The sequence below is a fragment of the Oryctolagus cuniculus genome, chromosome 4 (genome assembly GCF_964237555.1).
Source record: "Oryctolagus cuniculus chromosome 4, mOryCun1.1, whole genome shotgun sequence".
Taxonomy (NCBI): Eukaryota; Metazoa; Chordata; class Mammalia; order Lagomorpha; family Leporidae; genus Oryctolagus; species Oryctolagus cuniculus.
The window spans coordinates 175,287,006-175,307,721 of NC_091435.1; the positions used below are offsets into that span (position 1 = coordinate 175,287,006).

A 20,716-nucleotide genomic window follows, 5' to 3' on the forward strand; every position below is an offset into this window, starting at 1 on the left:
AAAGGAAGCGTTCTGTGTGAAAGACATACTACAAAAGAAACTTTTTTGTGATTTCAAAACAATGTACTGGGGCTGGCACTGTGGCAGGGTGGTGAGGCCTGCCACCTGTACACCAGCATCCCACACAGGCACTGGTACGTGTCCTGGCTGCTCCACTTCCAATCCAGCTCCCTGCTAATGGCCTGGGAAGAGCAGCACAAGATGCTTCAAGTGCTTGGGCCCCTGCCACCAATGTGGGAGCCCCGGATGAAGCTCCTGGCTCCTGGCTTCAGCCTGGCCCGGCCTTGGCTGCTGCGGCTATCTGGGGATTGAATCAGCAGATGGAAATCACTCTCTGTCTCTCCCTCCGTCTCTGTAACTCTTTCAAGTAAATAAATACATCTTCAAAAAAAGTTACCTCCTTTAGAGTCATCCCTCCCATTTTCATTTGATGGTGCTGATTCTTTATTGTTAGTGGCCATATTATCTACATCATTTTCTTCTAAAGGTAAATGATCGGCCTATTAAAGAAGAAAAATTACAATTTTGTAAACCAAGCCATTGTGTAAGGTTTCACAACAATGTATGGTTATATCTTTTGCTTAGGAAGGGCAAATGCATCATCTCCATCACCTACCTCATCATCCTTTGAGACAGAGACAGCTGAGAGTGGGCGGCTATGACAGGGTCTGCCATCTTGCACTGCACTGATATCCAGGCTCATTTTGGGATTATACGTATGTGGATACAGAGATTCTGGAAGATGTTTTTGCTCTTGGGCACACTGCAATATAATGGTATGCTTTAAAACAGGACTGAAAAAACCTTAGTGACAATAACATATGAAGTAGAAAAAGGACAATCTATATATTTTGCTGTAAGATGCCAAAATTTCATAAAATTAAAGTTTTAAAAACTAGTTTACACTGAAAAAACCCATCATTCAATGACAAACTGACTTTACTTTCTAAACGTCGTACTCATTAAAGAATCTCACTCTACCTCTATACCTTTGCCAAGGTTATCGGTTATAATAGGAAACACCCCCTCCCCCCAAAAAAACCCATTTCCAAACTGTTTTAAATTGATTCTCCTAAAGTCAATGTAAAATTTTCACTCGTATCACTTTCAATTAGTGAAAGTAATCAGGAAATCAGAGTACCCATTAAAGATTTGTGCAGTATTTAAGGAGTAAAGATCAAAGTTTTGATGTCAGTTAACCAATGTTACCAAACTTGTTAGCATATGCTGAAATTGGCTTATACTGTCAAATAATATTGGTGTACATTTCCTCCCAACAGATAGGAGAGGGAAAAAAGCACTGCTTGCCTCTAAAAGCCAGTGCTCTGAAACTATGTGTATCCCTCTTTCTTTGGCAGATTTATACTCTCGATTACTGTCATTTGGCCGTCCTTGATAGATGAAATGAGTCACTGTTTCATCAAAACTCCACCTGAAACAACCAAATATGAAAACCAAAAATGAAAACTAAGAGAAATAGCCATATTAAGATGATTATTTCCTATGAACAGAATATACTGACTTCCCTAACTTTCAAAACCAGAGTAAGCAAGAGCATTAAAGTGCCATTTAAAGATAATTGTATGCCTTATCACTCAGTATATAAGTGCAGATGTTGAGAAGTAAGTTCTTTACTTTCTTCTCTAGACATTTCTGAATTGTTCCTACTTTCTTTTAGAGTGAGTTATCACTTTACAGTAACAAAGGTATTTTTGAGTTGGTCAAATGTTGCCTGTCTCCAGTAGCTGGCAGTCACTGTTCACTGCACATGTGTTCCACATCCCACTATACAGACCATGCAATTTACACATCATTCTCATTCTTCGCAAGAATCCTGACAGCAGTATTACATCCATGTGGTGAGAAAACTGAGTTCCATGATTAAGTAACCTGCAAGTAAGTGGCAGAGCCAGGTTTACCCTCTAAAGATCGATACTCTTCTGATCCTTCCCACTCAATAAGCTCCTAACCTGGAAAAATCATCTAAAAAATGCAGAACATGCCATGGTCTAAATGGTCTAAATTTAAGCACCAAAATAGAAACTTCTTCTATATATTTAATGCTTTCCACTACACAAATACAACAGCTCTGACCTGTTTAAATTTTATTATATTATAAAGTCTTGTGTATTTCCTATCACATACATTTAAATTCAAGATTATTCAGCAAGACAGCATGCTTCTCCTGAATCCACCTGGTTCCCCATTCCACTCGACAGCACTAACACAGCACCTGAGTCTGACTCCTCAGAGCTCCTTCAAGAGCAGTCAGCAAGTGTGGACAATCTGCTCACATTGCCTGACAATTTTTTTCTTTTAAGGTCATATGGCAAACGTTTGAGGCTTTGTGGGCCAATCTCCTTCGTGATTATTCAACTCTTGTCTGTTAAAGCAGCTATGATATAAATGTCAGGTGCTATTACAAGGGTGCTTCAAAAAGTTAGCTGGAAATGGTATTAAAAGATAAGTGTATTTCCATGCAAGAAATCCATGCAGTTTTTCTAATACATATTTGCCGTGAGCTTTTTGAAGACCACCCCTCCTATCCCCCAGCCCCTGCCCTGCCCCAAGTATGTTCCAATAAAACTTTACTTACACAAAGATGAGCAGTTCTCCAACCCTTAGTCTAGACTGGTGCTTTCAAAAAAGCGCTACTTTAGGTGCTATTCTGGAAACTGGTGGGAGTGATTTTGTTGACACAGTAATATGTTAATTTGCTGGAGGGTGCTACTAGCACAGAGTGGGTAAGGTGTAGTGTGGGGAGCAATCCGGACTGGACTAAGTTACTCGAATTAGGACTTATTCTATGCATCTGCTCTCCCACAATATGGCGCTGGGAGAGAAGTAAACAGCTTCCGCACAGCTGCCTCCAGTTCAACCAATTAACTGTAGGACTTGCTCCTGATTGGAGAGCAGCGTACTCAGCCGAGTTGGGATTGGCGGAGGAGGACTATAAAGGAGGAGAGAGACGGCATGCACCAGGAACATCTATGGGGAACATCTAAGGGAACCCGTGCAGCCCCCGAGAAGAGCCGGCCGGCGGAGTGCCGCTCCCCTGCGGAAGTGGGGAATGCGGCCAGGGGGAACTGCCCTTCCACGGAGGTGGAAGGGATAGTAGCCAACCCGGGAAGAACCAGCAGCAAACCCGGGGAGGGCCGAGCAGACGAGAGAACAGCGCAGGGTCCTGTGTCGTTCCTCCACGAAGAGGGGGAGCGACATAATGGTGCCGTGACTCGGATAGGAAACTTAGGACGGATATGAAACTTAGGAGGGAAGAAACGGGAAGAACTAGGGAAAATATCGGAGAGAGAGACTAGCATACAGCCTAGGGAAAAGCCGGACGAAAAGGGTGCCGGAAGAAGCTATTGAAAGCCTAGGCATAGACTCGGATACGGACTACGGGGGGAAGCTGGGAGAAATCTCTAAGGTCGAAAGCGAAAGTGAAAGCTAGAACAAACAGATTCGGACGCGGACTGTGGGGAGAGGCCAGGAGAAATGAGGGAGGAATATCGTTGGAGGAAAGCTTGGGGAAACATACCGGGTAGAGAAAAATGTTAGGGAAATTGAAGCCGCGGGGGGCAGGCCAAGGCGGAGACGAAAGCCACTTTGGGGTTCTCAAGTTAGCCCGGGAATAGGGGGCGAAAAGTTGAAACCAGAAGCTGAGACGTAAGCCAGATTGGGATCCGTCTGATTAGCCCGGGGAGCAAAGGACGGGAAGCCAAATCGTGGGGCGGAGACGTACGCTGGGTTGAATTCGCCAGGCTAGCCCGGGGAACTTAGATTGAATCCTAGTGGCGGAGACGCAAGCTACGCTGTGTTACTCGCGGAAGCCGCCGCGTGCAGAGAGAGCACGGGGCGTGAATAGATAGGGAACGCTGGCGTAGGCCGTGGTTCAGACGCGAAAGGGTTAAGCGTGGAGACCGCGGACTGCGCAAAGCCGGGAAGCCGCGCAGAGAGGCGCGCGGGCTGAAGCGGCGCAGAGCCGGGAACCCGCCGGCGGGGCGAGGTGCCGGAAAGCCGCAGGGATAAGAGAAACAGAAGTTTGGAAGTGAAGTAAAAGAGAAATGGGAATGCTGGAAGATAGAAGTGAAATGGGAGAGGTAGGAATGCCCGGAGATAGAGAAATAGAGAAAAATAAGGCCTCCCCTCAACATGCCAATTAGAAGGCTTGGATTCGGTCTGCCTGATTTAAGGCGGTAAGCGCCAGCAAAGCTCGACCAGAGTATGAGCTGCAGGTCACCGAAGATAGGCACGAACCAACACTAATAAGTCTCCCCCACAATAAGGCAATGAGAAGGCTTGGATTCGGTTTGCCTGATAGGTTTTGTAAGCCCCTGCGGGCAGAGCAGAGCATGCGCTGCAGGGCACCGAACACAGGCATGCATCAGCGCCTAAAAACCTCCTCACAATGGCGAAGAGAGGACCCGGATTCGGTTTTCCTGATTGATAGGACTTGTAAGAGCCTGTGGCAACTCTAGCAAGTAGAGCAGAGTGTGTTCCGCGGGACACCGAAGACAGGCGCGTATCAACGCTAAAAAATAAAAAGAAAGGGGGATCTGTGGGGAGCAATCCGGACTGGACTAAGTTACTCGAATTAGGACTTATTCTATGCATCTGCTCTCCCACAATATGGCGCTGGGAGAGAAGTAAACAGCTTCCGCACAGCTGCCTCCAGTTCAACCAATTAACTGTAGGACTTGCTCCTGATTGGAGAGCAGCGTACTCAGCCGAGTTGGGATTGGCGGAGGAGGACTATAAAGGAGGAGAGAGACGGCATGCACCAGGAACATCTATGGGGAACATCTAAGGGAACCCGTGCAGCCCCCGAGAAGAGCCGGCCGGCGGAGTGCCGCTCCCCTGCGGAAGTGGGGAATGCGGCCAGGGGGAACTGCCCTTCCACGGAGGTGGAAGGGATAGTAGCCAACCCGGGAAGAACCAGCAGCAAACCCGGGGAGGGCCGAGCAGACGAGAGAACAGCGCAGGGTCCTGTGTCGTTCCTCCACGAAGAGGGGGAGCGACATAATGGTGCCGTGACTCGGATAGGAAACTTAGGACGGATATGAAACTTAGGAGGGAAGAAACGGGAAGAACTAGGGAAAATATCGGAGAGAGAGACTAGCATACAGCCTAGGGAAAAGCCGGACGAAAAGGGTGCCGGAAGAAGCTATTGAAAGCCTAGGCATAGACTCGGATACGGACTACGGGGGGAAGCTGGGAGAAATCTCTAAGGTCGAAAGCGAAAGTGAAAGCTAGAACAAACAGATTCGGACGCGGACTGTGGGGAGAGGCCAGGAGAAATGAGGGAGGAATATCGTTGGAGGAAAGCTTGGGGAAACATACCGGGTAGAGAAAAATGTTAGGGAAATTGAAGCCGCGGGGGGCAGGCCAAGGCGGAGACGAAAGCCACTTTGGGGTTCTCAAGTTAGCCCGGGAATAGGGGGCGAAAAGTTGAAACCAGAAGCTGAGACGTAAGCCAGATTGGGATCCGTCTGATTAGCCCGGGGAGCAAAGGACGGGAAGCCAAATCGTGGGGCGGAGACGTACGCTGGGTTGAATTCGCCAGGCTAGCCCGGGGAACTTAGATTGAATCCTAGTGGCGGAGACGCAAGCTACGCTGTGTTACTCGCGGAAGCCGCCGCGTGCAGAGAGAGCACGGGGCGTGAATAGATAGGGAACGCTGGCGTAGGCCGTGGTTCAGACGCGAAAGGGTTAAGCGTGGAGACCGCGGACTGCGCAAAGCCGGGAAGCCGCGCAGAGAGGCGCGCGGGCTGAAGCGGCGCAGAGCCGGGAACCCGCCGGCGGGGCGAGGTGCCGGAAAGCCGCAGGGATAAGAGAAACAGAAGTTTGGAAGTGAAGTAAAAGAGAAATGGGAATGCTGGAAGATAGAAGTGAAATGGGAGAGGTAGGAATGCCCGGAGATAGAGAAATAGAGAAAAATAAGGCCTCCCCTCAACATGCCAATTAGAAGGCTTGGATTCGGTCTGCCTGATTTAAGGCGGTAAGCGCCAGCAAAGCTCGACCAGAGTATGAGCTGCAGGTCACCGAAGATAGGCACGAACCAACACTAATAAGTCTCCCCCACAATAAGGCAATGAGAAGGCTTGGATTCGGTTTGCCTGATAGGTTTTGTAAGCCCCTGCGGGCAGAGCAGAGCATGCGCTGCAGGGCACCGAACACAGGCATGCATCAGCGCCTAAAAACCTCCTCACAATGGCGAAGAGAGGACCCGGATTCGGTTTTCCTGATTGATAGGACTTGTAAGAGCCTGTGGCAACTCTAGCAAGTAGAGCAGAGTGTGTTCCGCGGGACACCGAAGACAGGCGCGTATCAACGCTAAAAAATAAAAAGAAAGGGGGATCTGTGGGGAGCAATCCGGACTGGACTAAGTTACTCGAATTAGGACTTATTCTATGCATCTGCTCTCCCACAATATGGCGCTGGGAGAGAAGTAAACAGCTTCCGCACAGCTGCCTCCAGTTCAACCAATTAACTGTAGGACTTGCTCCTGATTGGAGAGCAGCGTACTCAGCCGAGTTGGGATTGGCGGAGGAGGACTATAAAGGAGGAGAGAGACGGCATGCACCAGGAACATCTATGGGGAACATCTAAGGGAACCCGTGCAGCCCCCGAGAAGAGCCGGCCGGCGGAGTGCCGCTCCCCTGCGGAAGTGGGGAATGCGGCCAGGGGGAACTGCCCTTCCACGGAGGTGGAAGGGATAGTAGCCAACCCGGGAAGAACCAGCAGCAAACCCGGGGAGGGCCGAGCAGACGAGAGAACAGCGCAGGGTCCTGTGTCGTTCCTCCACGAAGAGGGGGAGCGACAGTGTAGGATGTTAGCAATTCTAGGGAGCAGTCATACAATCATCTCAAATTCTGTACTGATTTTTTTCTAATGTGCCAACAAATTCACACAGTCAAAGGTTTATGATGGATCTAGAACCTGTCTTACAGAAAAACATATTTTTTTCTGTTTCAATATACAGTAACATTCCAAAATTATACTACTATGTAAACTGTTGGAGGATCCCACTTTGCTTAATTGGGAACTTGTCAAAGTCATGAACAACTGTTGGTAAAGTCACATTCCCCAGTAGAAATGCTACCCATGGTACCAACAGCTTGTGGCTGCTGCATCTACGGGATATTCTTAGGTGTGCAAACATATTATACTACACTGACTTCTACTACTGCCAGCCTCAAGCATTTCCATACTGAACATGTATTCTTCTATTATGCACTTCCTATTCCTCCCACATATCAGAGTGTTATAGTGATCTTTACTTTTTAAAATCACAGAGGTAGATAGCTTATTTTTATGAATTTTGTAGAGAGACTGCTACACAAATATCTACTATAAAATGGAGGAAGATCCATCTGATGTGTTGAGATCTGGCCTAGATGTTTAACTGTTACATTTGGACATCTTCCCTTGAGAACTGATTACCCTACGAATGCACAGATACTGTAACTTGTACAAATTAAAAGGGTTCCTCCCCCTCCCTTTTTTAAAGATTTATTTAAAAAGTAATTACAGAGAGGGAGAGGGGGAGAGGGAGGGAGAGAGAGAGAAAGGGAGAGAGAGACAGAGAGAAGAGTCTTCCATGCACTGGTTCACTCCCCAAATGGCCACAATGGCTGGAGCTGGGCCAATCAAGCCAGGAGCCAGGAGCTTCTTCTGGGTCTCCCACATGGGTGCAGGGACCCAAACACTTGGGCCATCCTCTATTGTTTTCCCAGGAGCATCAGCAGGAGTTGGAACAGTTGGGACTCGAACCGCTGCCCATATGGGATGCTGGCACTGAGGACAACAGCTTAACCTACTGTACCACAGTGATGCCCCAAGGTTCCTCCTTTTCATCTATCACCGAGTTTGAAAACTCCACTGCAGCAGGATATTTAATGCTAACTTTAAATTAATACAATAGTAAAATTCTACTTGGAAATTTCAGCAATGAATTCCAATTTTCTAATTAATAAGTTTATCTGAAAGAGGGAGAGAGAGGAGGGGAGATGAAGGAGAGATAAGAGGAGAAGAGGGGAGGAGAGGGAGAGGAGAGGGATATCTCCCATATGCTATTCACTCCCCTAAATGCCTACAACAGCGAAGGCTAGGCCATGCCAAAGTCAGCAGCCAGTAACTCAATTTGGGTCTCCCACGTGGGTGGCAGAAACTGCCTTACAGCCATCACCTGCTGGTTTCTAGGGTGCGCAGCAGCAGGAAGCTGGAATTGGGAGCAGCGTCAAGACTCAAGCCCAGGCACTTGGATATGGCTGCACACATCACAAGTGACATTTTAACCACTGTGCCGAATGCCTGTCCCATATTTTTGTTTTGTATCTTAGTCATCACTAAACCCAAGATTTTCTTCTACCTTATGTTGAATGAGTTTTATAGTTCTGCATTTTACATTTAGGTCTAAGAGTCAAGTTCATTTTTATGGAAGGTAGAAAGTCTGTATGTACATACATACAAACCAGGCAGTCCAAAAAGGTTATGGGGACCACAAGTAGCAGCTTAAATACTATGCCAAATGGCTACTTCAAATTCTTTTTTTTTTTTAAGATTTATTTATTTATTTGAAAGGCAGAGTGGCAGAGACATCTTCCTTCTGTTGGTTTACTTCCCAAATGCCTGCAACAGCCAGGGGTAGGCCAAGCCAAAGCCTGGAGCTCCATCTGAGTCTTCCATGAAGGTTTAAGAACTCAAGTACTTCCCATCATCCACTGCTTCCCAGGCCTATTAGCGGCAGGCTGGATTGGAAGCATGGAATAAGGAGCAAAGACTCAAACCAGATACTTTGGTATGTGGTGGCAGTTAATCTGTGCCCCAACAGCTGCCCTCTCAAACTATTTTTAATACTGAATTAACAATTTGTTATATAAAACATGTCCTATATATTTTCTTCATTTTTAAAAGAAGATTTATGTATTTGTTTATTTGAAAGAGTTATAGACAAAGTGAGAGACAGAGAGACAAAGATCTTCTGTCTGCTGGTTCACTACCCAGATGGCCACAACTGCTAGTGCTGGGCAGATGGAAGCCAGGAACTTCATCCAGGGCCCAAACAATTGGGCCATGTTCTACTGCTTTTCTTAGACCATTACCAGGGAGCTGGATTGGAAGTGGAACAACCAGAACATGAACCAGTGTGCATTTGAGATGCTGGTGTTGTAGGCAGTGGCACTACTGCTATACCACAACGCTGGTCCCGTTATATATTTTCTTTTAAGACTTTCATCAAGTCAACATGTAAACAATATCCAAGGAAGTATTCTATTTTGACAAATACATAAAGTATCCCATGTATATGAAATGACATAATACTTAGCAACTGGTTAACAGGTAATATAAATATAACAGGCAGTTATCTAAGCAGTAGGTAATATTATATAATGGGGAACTCAAATAACAGACAGGTACAATAAGAACGCTTCACTGACTTACAGTAGATGCATTCAACACTAAGATGCTTATAACTATTACAGATAAATATTTAGATTCTCCTGGCCTAATTCCTTTATCAAGCAGGAAACAAACTGAAATAGGACTTCGAAAGGGGAAAGTGAAATAGAGCACATTCCTTAAAATGTCCATCTTTTGTAAAACCAACCGTTGTGCTGCCTGTGAATGCCTAGCACAGGTAACCTGCAATGCTACCCAATGCTGGCCCTGCAGACAGTGGCAGAATGCAGAGCACTCAGGACTGAGGGGAGTGGTCACTGCCACTGACCCCCACTGTGAGGGGCCTGCCTCTATCAGAGTCCCAAGCAGAGGCAGACCTCACCAACTATGCCTCCGAAACACTAAAAATGACACAAAGAAACTAAAAAAAGACCAGTAAATTCAAGAGGCTGCTAGCATATGTACTCACAGAGAGGCTCAGTCAGAAAGCACTCAGGTAAAATTATGCTTACTCTCATACCCAACCTCATTAAAGAACTTCAAACAGCTCTGGGAAAACTGAACTAAAAGTTTATTTTGGAACAAAAATTTTGAAATTCACACACAGCGTTTTTACTAGCTCTTTTAAAGAGACCTGATATGCATGATTTCAGAACATTTTTACGTCAAAACAAACTTAGTATCCTTGTATTATTCTAACCTTGACAACAAGGCTTCTTTTAAACTGTACTGAATATTCATTGATCCTAAGCTTCAATAATAGAGTGATACAAAATCGGCTGTCAAGTATTTGTTAAATATTACCTAAAAAATACACATGTAAGAGTGAACTGATATATGGGAGGGTAAATCAAAATCATCCAGATATTTTATAGCAATACGACGTACTACTACACGGCAAATAACACAGCAGCTTTCAGGTCTCTGTATGAATTTAGTCCAATTCCCACCAAACAGAAAGATGTGAAGCTACCTGCAATCTGCCCCCAAAGAGGCTGCAATCCCATTTAGTTCACTCTGCTTCTTGCTGAGTTTTTTACTAACACACACCACTACCTTGTGAAGTGGCTTTGGAGCATCTTCCTGTCCCTGGAAAAAAAAGAATCCATCAGTCACTGTTGTTTGAAATGTTTTTATCTAAGAATTCCTTTTAACAAGAGAATTAATTCTACCTTCTTTGATTGGGCATCCTTCAGTTGAGGGCTGGCAGAGAGAGCGACAGCATTTCGAGAGCTATTTGCCAACGCAAGCTTCAAGTTTTTGACAATGACTTCTGAGAGAGGGGTACTCAGTTTCTTGCTGTCTTGGCTGGACCCTTCTGGAGTTTCCAAAACTGCAAGTGCGTCCTGTAAATGTGGGAGGTAAGGGGAGAGTGAGAAGAAAAGGAGGAGAGAAGACAAGAGAAATAAATAGGGTAGTGAGAGAGAAAAAGAAAGGGACAGGTAAAGAAAGAAAGAGATGACACCCCACATTACTAATTCATAGTTTTAACCTCTTCAAGTTCTCCTAGAAACAATAAAAGCATGAACTCTTATCTATATGTATATACTAATAGGAAAGCAATTCCACACTGTCCAGTAAATTGGTTCAAAGACCCTAACAAGCTTGCACTTCAGCACTGCTTACCATTTACCTCAATCTCCAAATTACAGTTAAAACAAAGGCTACCCAACAAAACGCACATAGAAGGAAAACAAACAAGGATGGATATAAGCAAAGTATGAATTATAAGGAAGGCTAAAAAGTTAGAATGAGCTGAGAATTGTGAAAAAAATCACGAACTATGGTTGTCCAACAGCACTCACAGGGGATAGGTTCCAGGACACTCCCTATCTCATATCGGTACCAAAATCTGCAGATGCTCAGTCATTCATATAAAATGGTGTAGTACTTTTATATAACTCATACACATCCTTCTGTGTACTTTAAATCATCTCTAGTTTACTCATAATATCAAATACAACGTAAGTGTAAGGTAAGTAGTAGTTATTACAAAATACTATTTAGGGAATTATGAGAGAAAGTCTTTACATGTTCAGAACAGATGTAAATTTCCTATCCATGGCTGATTGAATCCGCACATGTGGAATCCATGGATACAAAGAACTGACTGTATATTCCTGTCCTTGAGCTACCTACAGTTCTCTCCCAAGAGGAAGCTACTGTTGTTCAAGTGCCGTGTTTGTTCTCTTCTCCATCTGCTCAGTAATTTGTGTCCAACCGATGAATATTTGGATTACAATATTTTGCCAGTATAATGATGGAACAAACAATCTTATACACAAACCGCTTTGCACATGTAAGAGTAAAAAGATATCTTTTTTTTTAAATTTTCCTAAGAAATGTATTTGGAAAGCAGACACAAAGAGACCTTCCATCCACTGGTTCATTTCCGAAATGCCTACAACATGGTCTGTTACTTGGGTGGCAGGGACTCAAGTACTTGAGTCATTATCTGCTGTCTCCCACAGTAGGAAACTGGAATTGAAAACGGATCTGGCTCCTACTAATGTGCCTGGGAAAGTGGTTCAAGATGGCCCGAGTGCTTGGAACTCTGCTATGCCGTGGGAGAGACCCAGATGGAGTTCCAGGGTTCAGGCTTTGGCCTGGCCCAGCTCTGGCTATTGTGGTCATTTGGGGAGTGAACCAGTGGATGGAAGATCTCCCTCTCTGCAAAGATACCTTTCCAAAAAAATATTAATTAATTAAACAAAACAAAACCCAAAAAGCAAAAATCTTAAAAATAATAACAAAAAAGAAACTGCAACTGGGACTCAAACTCAGGCACTTTGACAAGGGAGAGGGTATGCCTACTCCTTAAGGAAACCTAAGCAAAATGTAGGTGTCAAAATCGATATGCTCATGAGCCAACTATAAGTGTTTCCAAACATGCTTGACAGCACAGTAAATAATCAGGTTTTTCTCTTCTGCCAATCTGATAGGCTAGAAGGCTTCATGTGTATGCTTTAAATTTCTACTCTTATATTGAATGAGGTTAAATATCGCTATGTATATATAATAATGTACTTAACTTTTATGAAAACTTTCTGTTCCTATCTTTTGTACATTTTCCAGTGGGCTGTTAGTCTTTTTTTAATATCCACTTGTATAAATATATTTTTATATGTATTTATATGAGTTTCTATGTGTGCATGTCCACTGTGACATAATATCCACATATTTGTTTCAAATCTGTTATTTGTAAAATTAAATTTTTGCCAGGAGGAATTTTTTTAAAGACTTTTGTTTTACTTGAGATAGAGAGTTAGAGGGAGAGACAGAGAGAAAGGTCTTCCATCCGGTGGTTCACTCCCCAAATAGCTGCAACGGCTAGAGCTCGGCTGATCCAAAGGCAGGAGCCAGCAGCTTATTCCAGGTCTTCCACGCAGATGCAGAGGCCTAAGCACTTGGGCCATCTTCCACTGCTTTTCTCAGTCCATTAGTAGGGAGCTGGATTGGAAGTGGAGCAGCCGGGACTCAAACCGACACCAACATGGGATGCTGGCACCACAAGTGGAGGCTTAACTTACTATACCACAATGCTGGCCCCAGCGATGAGGAATTTTTTAATGCCATCAAATTCATATGGCTGCTACTTCTTTTGTGGTATATATTGCAGTAAGAAAGGCCTTCCCCACACTGAAATTATTTAAAACCTAACAAACTCGTTGTGGAATTTAAATATCAGCTCATCTGAGCTTTATTTGGATGTAAAATGAGAGCTCTAATCCCAATATTCTCAAATAACCACCTAATTTTCTGACTTGAATGCTGCCTTTATCATATAATAAATTCCTCTATCAATAGAGTATAACTATGTGCACCGAGCTGGCTTTTCATGTAGAAGTAACACATTGCTTTGGGGTTAGCATTGCGGTATACCTGGTAAAGCCACTGCCAGTGACGGCATCCCAAACAGTACCAGTTCAAGGTCCAGCTGCTCCACTTCACATCCAACTCCCTGCTAATGGACTGGGAAAACAGCAGAAGATGGACCAAGTTCCTGGGCCCCTGCACCCATGTCGGGGACCTGGATGAAGTTCCAGGCTCTTGGCTTTGGTCTGGCCAAGCCCTGGCCATTGTGGCCACTTGGGGAGTGAACCTGCACATGGAAGAGCAACCCCCCCATATGTCTGCCTTACAAACAAATAAATAAATCTTTAAAAATATATATTAATAAATTTACAAACCACATTGTTCTAATTACTGCAACTTTACAGATTTTAATAATGGTAAGGCCTAAGCCTACCCTTCTTAATTGTTCTTTCCAGATTTTTTTTTTTTTTTTTTTTTTGGACAGGCAGAGTGGACAGTGAGAGAGAGAGACAGAGAGAAAGGTCTTCCTTTGGTGTTGGTTCACCCTCCAATGGCCACCACGGCCGGCGCACAGCGCTGATCCGATGGCAGGAGCCAGGTGCTTATCCTGGTCTCCCATGGGGTGCAGGGCCCAAGGACTTGGGCCATCCTCCACTGCACTCCCGGGCCACAGCAGGGAGCTGGCCTGGAAGAGGGGCAACCGGGACAGAATCTGGTGCCTCGACCTGGACTAGACCCCGGTGTGCCGGCGCCGCAAGGCGGAGGATTAGCCTAGTGAGTTGTGGCGCCAGCTCTTTCCAGATATTTTTTAAAGGCTTATGACTTTTTTTGTTTTTAAGATTTATTTATTTATTTATTTGAAAGAGTTACACAGAAGAGAAGGACAGGCAGAGAGAGAGAGAGAGAGAGAGAGAGAGAGAGGTCTTCCATCCACTGGTTCATTCCCCAATTGGCCACAATGGCTGGAGCTGCACTGATCTGAAGTCAGGAGCCAGGAGCTTCTTCCAGGTGTCCATGCGAGTGCAGGGGTCCAAGGACTTGGGCCATCTTCTACTGCTTTCCCAGGCCATAGTAGAGAGCTGGGTCAGAAGTGGAGCAGCCAGGACTTGAACTGGCGCCCATATGGGATGCAGGCACTGTAGGTGGTAGCTTTAGCCACTATGCCAGAGTGCCAGCCCCCAGATTTTTAAAATACTATTTCTGCTTGCAATTTTAATAGCATCTACAGTATAAATTTTCATACTTAATCTATTTTAAAGAATGTGATAAATTGCTCTATATGCCTCTCCTTCTCTCTCTGTGTAACTCTGACTTTCAAGTAAATAAATACATCTTAAAAAAAATTTAAATGTTACCTACAAACTGAGACCCCTGAAAGTTCTCTCTCTAGCCCAGACCACTCCCCAAACTTCAGGCTTTAAATTCAATTCCCTATTTTACAACAGTCTTGGATATCCAATAACCACCATAAGCTTAATGTGTCTAAAATATGAACTTTTGATTTTTAGGTGCCAATCCCAACCTGTTCTACTTAATATAGCTGACTGGTAGTTTGATTCTCATTTCTCAAACCAAAAATCTGCAGAGGGAACGAAATCCTAAATATTTAAAAAACCCACCATGCACTGGGGAAAACTGACTGAGAATTACTAACATGTACACATATTCTTGTAAAACCATTAGATTTTAAAGATAAAAGAAAATTCATGTGGCCCTGAGGAAAAAAGATGAAATAACTCACAGAAATCAGATAATTAGATTGGCATCAGATATTTAAAAAACACACACACAGCAAAGGAACTGCAGAGGCACATTCTTAGGATACTCAGGAAAAATTACAAACCAAAAATACATTCAATCTACTAAGAATCAAGGCCAAAGTTAAAGTTGTGGATATACAGAACTAAGGAAATCTGTACACACATGGCCTTCCTGAAGAATCTATTAGTCGATGAAACTCATCCTATCAAAGAGGACAGGTAAACTTCACAAAAGACAGTGAGCATCTCATACACTGCACTGTAGAGCTAAGACCAAATGACCTAGGCTGAAGAATATCCAAGTATTGCTTTAACTGACAAAGACAAATGCAATTAAAGTTACAAGAGAGAGACTAGAGAGAATGACAAGGACACTCCAAAAAATTCACAGAAAATGGAATTTAAAGATAAGTTTATAAGTGGGAGGGGCCAGAGCTGTGGCACATCAGGATAACACCCTGGCCTAAAGCGCCAGCATCCCATGGGTGCTGGTTCGAGACCTGGCTGCTCCTCTTTCCATCCAGCTCTCTGCTATGGGCTGGGAAAGCAGTAGAAGATGTCCCAAGCCCTTTGCCCCTGCACCCGCATGGGAGACCCAGAAGAAGCTCCTGGCTCCTGGCTTCGGATCAGCACAGCTCTGGCCGTTGCAGCTTATTGGGGAGTGAACCAGAAGATGGAAGACCTCTCTCTCTCTGTGTAACTCTTTCAAATAAATAAATAAATCTAAAAAAACCCACAAAGTTTATAAGTGGAAGTCAAAAGCATAACTCAAAACTGAAAATAATAAAACAGAGATAAAAGGAAAAATACAAAAGTAGCCAGGAGAACAAAAAAAAAAAAAAAAAAAAAAAAACCAAAAACAAACAAACAAAAACCAACCCTTACTAAAAGGAAAAATTACCAAGAGGACACATAGTATTAACATACACAGCATAACTGCAAGTTACTTCATCCCACATCCACATGACTGAACTGAGACCAAATGTAAATGTGATGGAGCCTAATTTACCCAATTCACAGAAGATTCTCAAACTGGCACATAAAGTCAAACCCAACTCTGTGCTGTTCTAGAGGAGACACATTTAACAGAGTAGCAACCCACAAAGGACACAACTGAAGGAAAGCACAGATTTATGAGGCAAAATAAAACAAGAAAACAGGGATTGAAATCCTAATACCAAGAGGACATCAAGCCAAAAAGCATTAAATGAAATGAGGACATTTTATATGGTTAAAAATCATATTCCAACCAAGTTATGAATATTCATGCACCAAATAGTGCAGCAATTACTTATTTAAAACAAAAACCACATAAGATTCTAGGAGAAACAGAGAATACCAAAATAAAAACTTGAGAATACCACTTAGTATGAGATAAGGCAAATGAACAACAACAACAACAAAAAGACCTAAAAATGTAATAAGAACGTTAGATCTTGGGACTGGCAGTGTGGTGCAGGTTAAGCTGCCTCCAACAATTCCAGCATCCATGTAAGAGTGCAGGTTCAAGTCCTGGCTGCTCTACTTCCTTTCTAGCTCTCTATTAACGTGCCTAAGAAGGACTTGGGCCTCTGCTACCCATGAAGGAGACTTGGATGGAGTTCCAGGTTCCTGGTTTCAGTCTCACCAAATTCCAGATGCTGTGGTCATTTGGAAATGAAGCAATGGATAGAAGATTGATTCTCTCTCTCTCTCTCTTTTTTTTGGAAATGAAGCAATGGATAGAAGATTGATTCTCTTTCTCTCTCTCTCTCACACACACATAGCCTTTTAAATAAACAAATCTTAAAACTGTACTCTCAAAATACAGTATCTTCTAGAGGACAGTGTTGTGACACTCTGAGGAAAGCTACTGCTTGTGATGGCAGCATCCCACATGGGCACAGGTTCGATTCCCAGCTGCTCCACTTCTGATCCAGCTCTCTGCTAATGGCTTGGAAGGGCAGCAGATGATGGCCCAAGTGCCTAGGTCCCTGCATCCATGTGGGAGACCCAGAAGAAGCTCTTGGCTCCTGGCTTCAGCCTGGCCCAGCCCTGGCTGTTGAGGCCATTTGGGGAGTGAATCAACAGATGAAAGATCTTTCTCTCTTTCTCTCTCTCTCCCCACCCCCTTAATAATGGTGAGGGACGTGAAGAGGCTCTGTGGATTGGCAACAGTCTCTGAGCATGTGCCAGGCTTCCCAACTGTGAACACTGATTTTTTTTTTAAGACTTACTCATTTATTTGAAAGGCAGAGTTACAGGGAGAAGGAGAGACGGAGAGAGAGACCTTTCATCCAATGCTTTACTCCCCAAATGGCCTGAACAATGGGCTTGGCCAAGCTGAAGCCAGGAGCCAAGAGCTTCTTTTGTGTCTCCCACGTGGGTGCAGAGGCCCAAGCACTTGGGCCAACCTCCGCTGCTTTCCCAGGCACATTAGCAGGGAGCTGGATCAGAAGTAGAGCAGCCAGAACTCAAATCAGCACCCATAAAGGATGCTGGCACTGCAGGCCATGGTTTTAACTAGCTGAGCTACAGTACTGGTCCCATAACACTGATATTTCATTCAGCAGTACATTTATTGTACTTTTCTGATGTATGTCAATTAAAGCTAAGTTTGGAAGGTAAAGACCCCAAAATAAATAGTCAAGTTCTGATTATTCCAGGAGTTCTTGTTTTCAGTCAAGAATTCAATACACTCTTTTATATAAGTTTGAAGAACCACTGATTATAAGAAACTTGTAAATGTACTACCAGAGGCCGGCACTGTGGCGTGGTGGGTAAAGCTGCCACCTGCAGTGCCAGCATCCCATTTGAGCACTGGTTCAAGTCCCAGCTGCTCCATTTTGATTCAGCTCTCTGCTATTTTGATCCCAGCTCTCTGGGAAAGCAGTAGAGGGTGGCCAAGCCCTTGGGCCCCTGCATCCACGTGGGAGACCCAGAAGAAGCTTCTGGCTCCTGATCGGCCCAGCTCTGGCTACTGCAGCCATTTGGGAAGTGAACCAGAGGACAGAAGACCTCTCTCTCTTTCTCTCTGCCTCTCTCTAACTCTGCCTTTCAAATAAATAGATAAATCTTTTAAAAATTAAAAAAGATTTATTTATTTGAAAGGCAGAGTTACAGAAAGAGGAGAGGCAGAGAGAGAGAGAGAATTTTCCATCTGCTGGTTCACTCCCTGGATGGCTGCAATGGACGAGCTATGCCGATCTGAAGCCAGGAGCCAGGAGTTTCTTTTGGGTCTCCTATGCATTTGCAAGGACCCAAGGACTTGGGCCATCTTTTACTGCTTTTGCAGGCCATAGCAGAGAGATGGATTGGAAGTGGAGTACCTAGGACTCGATTCGGCACCCATATGGGATGCTGGCAGTGCCAGCAGGCAAAGGCTTCACCCGCTATGCCACAGTGCCAGCCCCTAAATAAATAAATCTTAAAAAAAAAAAAAAAAAAGTACTACCAAAAAAGAAAACAAAGACTGCTAAATAAGGCCTGATTCCAGACCTTACAGTTTTGAAGAAAGTGATTTATCTACTGATCAAGGCCTAAAGAACAGTGTGTGAATAGCAGCATAAATTGCTACTTCAAAAGAGATTTTATGTGAAAGCTTAGAATTTTGAGTTTGCTATAATACTCAAATTTCTTCATGTGGGACACTGGAATTAAAGACACAAATTAGCCTGGAGAAAACTGTTGTGGGTATCAATATTTTCAGGAGATGAACTATCTATAAATTTTTAAGTTTACCCCAAAAGATACTAGTAAAAATTATTAAAACGCTGCTTCTTAATACCCTCTGAGCAAAAAACGCCAAGTGATGAGTGGGTATAATTATTGTACAAAAGTTCATGGATAAGCAAATCAGACAATGGTTAAGTTTCGAGAGGGCAAAAACTAAAGGAATGATGAAGAAAGTCTTCTTTGGGAAATACAAGGGAACTACTGAAAAGGCAGGCCGTGATTTGCAAAGAATTTCCAGAAATGCAGCAGTATATACCTAGCATTCAGAGATCAAATAATGAAACACACTTCACTCATGTCTTTAACACAAACCAATGCAAAGTAAGGGGAATACAATACAGACACTTTCAGAAATTTTTTCCAGGGCATTTTTCAATTGCCCTGGGTGCACCTGTAAAATACATAAGTAGCAACATGTATTATTTTATAAAATTATATCATGCTATGTCATTCAATTATTAAAATAAGCCAGAACTTTACAGAGCAAGTGTAACTACCTTATTTGTATTTAAGAAGAAATTAATGCTTATATGTTAATGATATGCTAATGTCATATAGGACATGACACACCTAGGACTTGGATCCAGATATCTGATTTCACACCATATATATCTAAGGTTGGCTGGGCTCAGAAATATGACTACTGAGACTCAGTATGAATCTACTTGCCAACAACTCTGGAAATTTTTTGACTACAAACTTTGGACGTGAGGCAGAATTTGGTGCTTTAACTTTATAAACTAAAACTGTTAACTTTGGGACCATTTTCTACAAACCTTACCTTCACATCAAAGGAAGGCTTAAAGAGTTTGTCTTTGCACAGGAACTTCGATGGTGTGTCCAGGTGTAAAGACGGTTCCTTCTGAAGCGGCTGTCCTACAGCTGGGGAGGCGGAACCCTGCTCAGCGTGTTGGGAGAGCACAGCGCGGAAGGCTTTACTCTGAAGGCGGTTCACGTCCAGCGGTGTCACAGCTTTTTTTCTGTGGGCTTCCAGGTGTACATCAGCACACACTGGAGTATCAGGATTTAGATTCACTCCATTTGTTATTTCAGTTTCTAAACTTTGTTCTAGAGATTTAAAATGAAAAGGAGCACATATGAGCTGTTGATATCCACTTTTTATTTCTTCCATTTTCATTAGATGCAAAGCATGCATTCTGGGGATAGACCAGTTTGTATCTGAATGTTTTTACTTATTTATTTATTTATATTTGAGAGGCACAGGAAGACAAAGACAGACCGACTGAGAGCTCCCATTCATTGGTTCACTCCCCAAATGCCTGCAATGTCTGGATCCCGGTTCCCCAGGTGAACGGCAGGAGCAAAGTCACTTGAGCCCTCACTGCTGCTTCCTAGTATCTGTTAGCAGGAAGCTGGAGTCAAGAGCTGGAGCTAAAAATCAAACCCAGGACACTAAAAAGTTCACGGAAAACGGAAGTAAAGAGTAAGTTTATTTGGTGCACATTTTGTTTTTAAGTCATGCATATGAGGGTTCTTCTAAAAGTTCACTGTAAATGTGTGTGTGTGTGTGAGTGCAAATTGTTGAAATCTTTCTTAGTATAGAGCTGGTCTTTTTTATATAAAATTAATTAAAAATGAATCTTAACGAAGAATGGGATGGGAGAGGGAGTAGGAGGTGGGACAGGAGTGGGAGGGGAAGAATCACTATATTCCTAAAGCTGTGCCTATGAAATTTGTATTCATTAAATAAAAGCTTTCTTAAAAAATAAATAAGATAAAATATATGTTGAGGGGCCAGCGCTGTGGAGCAGATTAAGCCTCCCCCTATGGTGCTGGCATCCCATATAGGTGCCAGTTCAAGTCCTGGATGCTCCACTTCCAATCCAGCTCCCTGTTAATGGCCTGGGAAAGCAGCAGAGGATGGATCAAGTGCTTGGGCTCCTGCACCCATGTGGGAGACCTAGAAGAAGCTCCTGGCTCCAGGCTCTTGATCGGCCCAGCTCTGGCTATTGTGGCCATTTGGGGAGTGAACCAGCAGATGAAAGATTTCTCAGTATCTGTCT

The 20,716-nt window shown here is 43.8% G+C and overlaps 1 protein-coding gene across 1 annotated transcript in view; it reads right to left on the minus strand.

Moving 5' to 3' along the window:
- The window catches only part of TOPBP1 (DNA topoisomerase II binding protein 1), an 80,063-nt gene that overhangs the window by 32,518 nt on the left and 26,829 nt on the right, over window positions 1-20,716 (minus strand). The window contains exons 14-19 of the mRNA XM_008249226.4: window positions 19,474-19,760; window positions 10,575-10,748; window positions 10,376-10,491; window positions 1,309-1,432; window positions 617-763; window positions 398-500 (exon numbers count right to left, since the gene is read on the minus strand). Of these exons, the coding sequence (XP_008247448.3) occupies window positions 398-500; window positions 617-763; window positions 1,309-1,432; window positions 10,376-10,491; window positions 10,575-10,748; window positions 19,474-19,760 (951 nt within the window). The remainder of the gene's footprint in view (window positions 1-397; window positions 501-616; window positions 764-1,308; window positions 1,433-10,375; window positions 10,492-10,574; window positions 10,749-19,473; window positions 19,761-20,716) is intronic.